The sequence below is a fragment of the Oncorhynchus mykiss genome, chromosome 10, assembly GCF_013265735.2.
Source record: "Oncorhynchus mykiss isolate Arlee chromosome 10, USDA_OmykA_1.1, whole genome shotgun sequence".
NCBI lineage: Eukaryota > Metazoa > Chordata > Actinopteri > Salmoniformes > Salmonidae > Oncorhynchus > Oncorhynchus mykiss.
This window is the reverse complement of record NC_048574.1, coordinates 86,468,508-86,476,007: the sequence shown is the minus strand read 5'-3', so window position 1 is coordinate 86,476,007 and position 7,500 is coordinate 86,468,508. Positions and strand designations below refer to the sequence as shown.

The 7,500-nt window shown below is 48.9% G+C and overlaps 1 protein-coding gene across 1 annotated transcript in view; it reads left to right on the top strand.

The window, feature by feature from the left end:
- The window catches only part of LOC118936869 (paired box protein Pax-5-like), a 124,795-nt gene that overhangs the window by 105,164 nt on the left and 12,131 nt on the right, over positions 1-7,500 (top strand). Inside the window, exon 8 of the mRNA XM_036934388.1 lies at positions 5,099-5,200. Within this exon, the coding sequence (XP_036790283.1) occupies positions 5,099-5,200 (102 nt within the window). The remainder of the gene's footprint in view (positions 1-5,098; positions 5,201-7,500) is intronic.

Sequence of the window (7,500 nt, the reverse complement as noted above, 5' to 3'; positions counted from 1 at the left end):
ACAGGAGAGAAACAGCTGAGAAAAAGGAGAGAAACAGGAGAGAGAAACAGGAGAGAAACAGGAGAGAAACAGGAGAGAGAGAGAAACAGGAGAGAAACAGGAGAGAAACAGGAGAGAAACAGCAGCGAGAGAGAGAAACAGGAGAGAAACAGGAGAGAAACAGCAGAGAAACAGCAGAGAAACCGGAGAGAAACAGGAGAGCGAAACAGGAGAGAAACAGCAGAGAAACAGGAGAGAAACAGGAGAGAGAAACAGGAGAGAAACAGTAGAGAAACAGGAGAGAAACAGGAGAGAAACAGCAGAGAAACAGCAGAGAAACAGGAGAGAAACAGGAGAGAAACAGGAGAGCGAAACAGGAGAGAAACAGCAGAGAAACAGGAGAGAAACAGGAGAGAGAAACAGGAGAGAAACAGGAGAGAAACAGCAGAGAAACAGGAGAGAAACAGGAGAGAGAGAGAAACAGGAGAGAAACAGGAGAGAAACAGGAGAGAAACAGCAAAGAAACAGCAGAGAAACAGGAGAGAGAAACAGGAGAGAAACAGGAGAGAAACAGGAAAGAAACAGCAGAGAAACAGCAGAGAAACAGGAGAGAAACAGGAGAGAAACAGCAGAGAAACAGGAGAGAAACAGGAGAGAAACAGGAGAGAAACAGCAGAGAAACAGGAGAGAAACAGGAGAGAAACAGGAGAGTGAAACAGGAGAGAAACAGCAGAGAAACAGGAGAGAAACAGGAGAGAGACAGGAGAGAGAGAGAAACAGGAGAGAAACAGGAGAGAAACAGGAGAGAAACAGGAGAGAAAAAGGAGAGAAACAGGAGAGAGAAACAGGAGAGAAACAGGAGAGAAACAGGAGAGAAACAGGAGAGAGAGAGAAACAGGAGAGAAACAGGAGAGAAACAGCAGAGAGAGAGAGAAACAGGAGAGAAAGAAAAACAGGAGAGAAACAGGAGAGAGACAGGAGAGAAACAGGAGAGAAACAGGAGAGAGACAGGAGAGAGAGAGAAACAGGAGAGAAACAGGAGAGAGACAGGAGAGAAACAGGAGAGAAACAGGAGAGGGACAGGAGAGAAACAGGAGAGAAACAGGAGAGAAACAGCAGAGAAACAGGAGAGAAACAGGAGAGAAACAGGAGAGAAACAGCAGAGAAACAGCAGAGAAACAGGAGAGAAACAAGAGAGAAACAAGAGAGAAACAAGAGAGAAACAGGAGAGAAACAGGAGAGAAACAGGAGAGAAACAGGAGAGAAACAGCAGAGAAACAGGAGAGAAACAGGAGAGAAACAGGAGAGAGACAGGAGAGAGAGCGAAACAGGAGAGAAACAGGAGAGAGACAGGAGAAAAACAGGAGAGAAACAGGTGAGAGAGAGAAACAGGAGAGAGACAGGAGAGAAACAGGAGAGAAACGGGAGAGAGAAACAGGAGAGAAACAGGAGAGAAAGATAAACAGGAGAGAAACAGGAGAGAAACAGGAGAGAGAGAGAAACAGGAGAGAAACAGGAGAGAAACAGGAGAGAAACAGCAGAGAAACAGGAGAGAAACAGGAGAGAGAAACAGGAGAGCGAAACAGGAGAGAAACAGCAGAGAAACAGCAGAGAAACAGGAGAGAAACAGGAGAGAGAAACAGGAGAGAAACAGTAGAGAAACAGGAGAGAAACAGCAGAGAAACAGGAGAGAAACAGGAGAGAGAGAGAAACAGGAGAGAAACAGGAGAGAAACAGGAGAGAAACAGTAGAGAAACAGCAGAGAAACAGGAGAGAGAAACAGGAGAGAAACAGGAGAGAAACAGGAAAGAAACAGCAGAGAAACAGCAGAGAAACAGGAGAGAAACAGGAGAGAAACAGCAGAGAAACAGGAGAGAAACAGGAGAGAAACAGGAGAGAAACAGCAGAGAAACAGGAGAGAGAGTAAGAATGTGAGAGAGCGAGAGACAGAGGGAAATAGAGTCTCTCAATAAGTCTATACTTTGACCTCTGTGGCAAAGCTGTTGAGAACAGATACATCAACCATCCTGACACACACACACACACACACACACACACACACACACACACACACACACACACACACACACACACACACACACACACACACACACACACACACACACACCTCAAAGGATCTGGCCCTGTCTGCCCCCTCTAAGTTGCCCTGGAGAGAGTCCATCTTTGTCTACCCCTCCCTTCCTCCCTCTATCTCTCATTCCCTCTCTCTCTCTCTCTCTCTCTCTCTCTCGCTGTCTCTCTCTCTCTCTCTCTGTGTCTCTCTCTCTCTCTCTCGCTGTCTCTCTCTCTCTCTCTGTGTCTCTCTCTCTCTGTCTGTCTCTCTCTCTCTCTCTCTCTCTCTCTCTCTCTCTCTCTCTCTGTCTCTCTCTGTCTCTCTCATTCCCTCTTTCTCTCTCTCTCTCTCTCTCTCTCTCTCTCTCTCTCTCGCTCTCTCTCTCTCTGTCTCTCTCTCTCTCTCTCTCTCTCTCTCTCTCTGTCTCTCTCTCTCTCTCTGTCTCTCTCTCTCCCTGTTTGCTGACCAAGCGGATGAGCAGACCATCCTCCTCTAATACCTGACTGTCTGTCACATCAAACAACACCCAGAAACTGTCCTCACTAATACCTGACTGTCTGTCACATCAAACAACACCCAGAAACTGTCCTCACTAATACCTGACTGTCTGTCACATCAAACACACCCAGAAACTGTCCTCCACTCAGGCATAAGAGAGGGAGGGGCAAGGAGGAGGGGATAGATTCAGGGAGAGGAGGTGGGGAGAGGAGGAGAGAGAGGTCCAGGGGGAGTGGAGAGGATCAGGGAGAGGAGAGGAGGGGAGAGGAGTGGAGGAGAGAGGATTGGGGAGAGGAGAGGAGAGGAGAGGAGAGGAGAGGAGAGGAGAGGAGAGGAGAGGAGAGGAGAGGGAGGAGTGAGAGGAGAGGAGAGGAGGGGAGAGGATCAAGGAGTGGAGAGGAGAGGGGAGGAGAAGAGAGGAGAAGAGAGGAGGGGAGAGGATCATGGAGAGGAGAGGAGAGGAGAGGAGGATCAGGGAGAGGAGAGCAGGGGAGAGGATCAGGGAGTGGAGAGGAGGGCAGAGGAGAGGAGGGAGAGGATCAGGGAGGGGAGAGGTGAAGAGGGCAGGAGAGGATCAGGGAGAGGAGAGGAGGAGTGGAGAGGATCAGGGAGAGGAGAGGAGAGGATCAGGGAGAGGAGAGGAGGAGTGGAGAGGATCAGGGAGAGGAGAGGAGAGGAGAGGAGTGGAGAGGAGCGGTGAGGAGAGGAGAGGAGAGGAGTGGAGAGGAGAGGAGAGGAGAGGAGAGGATGGGAGAGGAGAGGAGAGGAGAGGAGAGGAGAGGAGAGGAGAGGAGAGGAGAGGAGAGGAGAGGAGAGGAGAGGAGAGGAGGATCAGGGAGAGGAGAGGAGGGGAGAGGATCAGGGAGAGGAGAGGTGAAGAGGGCATGAGAGGATCAGGGAGAGGAGAGGAAGAGTGGAGAGGATCAGGGAGAGGAGAGTAGGAGGGGAGAGGATCAGGGAGAGGAGAGGAGAGGATCAGGGAGACGAGAGGATCAGGGAGAGGCGAGGAGAGGACTGGAGAGGAGCGGTGAGGAGAGGAGTGGTGAGGAGAGGAGTGGAGAGGATCAGGGAGATTAGAGGAGTGGAGAGGATCAGGGAGAGGAGAGGAGAGGGGAGGAGAGGAGAGGATCGGGGAGTGGAGAGGAGTGGAATCAGGGAGAGGAGAGGAGAGGAGAGGAGAGGAGAGGAGAGGAGAGGAGAGGATCAGGGAGAGGCGAGGAGATGAGAGGAGAGGAGCGGTGAGGAGAGGAGTGGAGAGGATCAGGGAGATTAGAGGAGTGGAGAGGATCAGGGAGAGGAGAGGAGAGGGGAGGAGAGGAGAGGATCAGGGAGAGGAGAGGAGTGGAATCAGGAAGAGGAGAGGAGAGGAGAGGAGAGGAGAGGAGAGGAGGAGAGGAGAGAAGAGGAGTTCTTGTTTATCCTCCATTTCACCAGAGAATAGTAGCAAAGAGGAGGAGAAATTACAGTAGAGAAATGAAAAAATACCCCCCCACGCTCTCCTCTCTCCTCTCCTCTTCTCTCCCTGATCCTCTCCTCTCCCTGATCGTCTCCCCTCCTACTCTCCCGTTCCCCCTCCTCTCCTCTCTTCCCCTCTTGTCCCCCTCCTCTCCTCTCCTCTCCCTAATCCTCCCCTCTCCTCCCTTCCCCTCCTGTCCCCCTCCTCTCCTCTCCCTGATCCGATCCTCTCCTCTCCCTGATCCTCTTCTCTCCTCCTCTCCCCTCCTCTCGTCCTCTCATTTCCCCTCCCCCCTACTCTCCCGTTCCCCCTCCTCTCCTCCCTTCCCCTCCTGTCCCCCTCCTCTCCTCCCCCTCTCCTTCTCTCCTCCAGTCAGTTAGCTGGTTAAGTGGTGAGGATGTGAGTTGGATTGATGGTGTTTAGTGTCTGATCCCTTTATGATGATGATGAATGGGACTGGTGTGTGTGTGTGTGTGTGTGTGTGTGTGTGTGTGTGTGTGTGTGTGTGTGTGTGTGTGTGTGTGTGTGTGTGTGTGTGTGTTTGTGTGTGTGTTTATGATGATGATGATTATGATGAATGGATAGCTCTCTCTCCTCTCGTCTCGACTGTCGACTGTGTCTAAACACAGAGAAATTATTTAGTCCGACACACTGTCATGTAGCCTAATGCACTTATAAATCCTGGCTACTCACTGACAGACTGAGAGAGGAGGAGAGGAGAGGAGAGGAGGGTGCTGGAAGAAGAGCGAGAGAGAGAGAGAGAGAGAGAGAGAGAGAGAGAGAGAGAGAGAGAGAGAGAGATACAGAGAGAGAGAGATACAGAGAGAGAGAGAGAGAGATGCAGAGAGAGAGAAAGAGAGAGATACAGAGAGAGAGAGAGAGAGAGAGAGAGAGAGGAGAGGAGAGGATGGGAGAGGAGAGGAGAGGAGAGGAGAGGAGAGGAGAGGAGAGGAGAGGAGAGGAGAGGAGAGAGAGAGACATGTTTTTCCCATGTTGTTAAACGTGTTTTTAGCATTCTGTTAGCGTGTTTTTAGCATTCTGTTAGTGTGTTTTTAGCATTCTGTTAGCGTGTGTGTTTCCTGTGTGTCCAGGTCGAGACCTCTGCAGCACCACCCTCCCCGGCTACCCCCCACACGTCCCCCCAACGGGCCAGGGCAGCTACTCTGCCTCCTCACTGACTGGTATGGTACCCGGTGAGTAAACACACTGACACGTCGTGGCGGCCTGGAGTCTGTTCTGTTCTAAGGGCCTGTTATCTCCCCACCAGTCTATTCTACTGTAAGGGTCTGTTATCTCTCCACCAGTCTATTCTACTGTAAGGGTCTGTTATCTCCCCACCAGTCTATTCTACTGTAAGGGTCTGTTATCTCTCCACCAGTCTATTCTACTGTAAGGGTCTGTTATCTCCCCACCAGTCTATTCTACTGTAAGGGTCTGTTATCTCCCCACCAGTCTATTCTACTGTAAGGGTCTGTTATCTCTCCACCAGTCTATTCTACTGTAAGGGTCTGTTATCTCCCAACCAGTCTATTCTACTGTAAGGATCTGTTATCTCCCCACCAGTCTATTCTACTGTAAGGGTCTGTTATCTCCCCACCAGTCTATTCTACTGTAAGGGTCTGTTATCTCTCCACCAGTCTATTCTACTGTAAGGGTCTGTTATCTCTCCACCAGTCTATTCTACTGTAAGGGTCTGTTATCTCTCCACCAGTCTATTCTACTGTAAGGGTCTGTTATCTCTACACCAGTCTATTCTACTGTAAGGGTATGTTATCTCTACACCAGTCTATTCTACTGTAAGGGTCTGTTATCTCTCCACCAGTCTATTCTACTGTAAGGGTCTGTTATCTCTACATCAGTCTATTCTACTGTAAGAGTCTGTTATCTATACACCAGTCTATTCTACTGTAAGGGTCTGTTATCTCCCCACCACTCTATTCTACTGTAAGGGTCTGTTATCTCCCCACCAGTCTATTCTACTGTAAGGGTCTGTTATCTCCCCACCAGTCTATTCTACTGTAAGGGTCTGTTGTCTCCCCACCAGTCGATTCTACTGTAAGGGTCTGTTATCTCCCCACCAGTCTATTCTACTGTAAGGGTCTGTTATGTCCCAACCAGTCTATTCTACTGTAAGGGTGTGTTATCTCCCCACCAGTCTATTCTACTGTAAGGGTCTGTTATCTCTCCACCAGTCTATTCTACTGTAAGGGTCTGTTATCTCTCCACCAGTCTATTCTACTGTAAGGGTCTGTTATCTCCCCACCAGTCTATTCTACTGTAAGGGTCTGTCATCTCCCCACCAGTCTAATCTACTGTAAGGGTCTGTTATCTCTCCACCAGTCTATTCTACTGTAAGGGTCTGTTATCTCTACACCAGTCTATTCTACTGTAAGAGTCTGTTATCTCTACACCAGTCTATTCTACTGTAAGGGTCTGTTATCTCTACACCAGTCTATTCTACTGTAAGGGTCTGTTATCTCCCCACCAGTCTATTCTACTGTAAGGGTCTGTTATCTCTCCACTAGTCTATTCTACTGTAAGGGTCTGTTATCTCCCCACCAGTCTATTCTACTGTAAGAGTCTGTTATCTCCCCACCAGTCTATTCTACTGTAAGGGTCTGTTATCTCCCCACCAGTCTATTCTACTGTAAGAGTCTGTTATCTCCCCACCAGTCTATTCTACTGTAAGGGTCTGTTATCTCTCCACCAGTCTATTCTACTGTAAGGGTCTGTTATCTCTTCACCAGTGTATTCTACTGTAAGGGTCATTTATCTCCCCACCAGTATATTCTACTGTAAGGGTCTGTTATCTCTCCACCAGTCTATTCTACTGTAAGGGTCTGTTATCTCCCCACCAGTCTATTATACTGTAAGGGTCTGTTATCTCTCCACCAGCATATTCTACTGTTATCTCTCCACAAGTCTATTCTACTGTAAGGGTCTGTTATCTCCCCACCAGTCTATTCTACTGTAAGGGTCTGTTATCTCCCCACCAGTCTATTCTACTGTTATCTCTCCACAAGTCTATTCTACTGTAAGGGTCTGTTATCTCCCCACCAGTCTATTCTACTGTAAGGGTCTGTTATCTCCCCACCAGTCTATTCTACTGTTATCTCCCCACCAGTCTATTCTACTGTAAGGGTCTGTTATCTCCCCACCAGTCTATTCTACTGTTATCTCCCCACCAGTCTATTCTACTGTAAGGGTCTGTTATCTCCCAACCAGTCTATTCTACTGTAAGGGTCTGTTATCTCCCCACCAGTCTATTCTACTGTAAGGGTCTGTTATCTCTCCACCAGTCTATTCTACTGTAAGGGTCTGTTATCTCTCCACCAGTCTATTCTACTGTAAGGGTCTGTTATCTCTCCACCAGTCTATTCTACTGTAAGGGTATGTTATCTCTACACCAGTCTATTCTACTGTAAGCTTCTGTTATCTCTCCACCAGTCTATTCTACTGTAAGTGTCTGTTATCTCTCCACCAGTCTATTCTA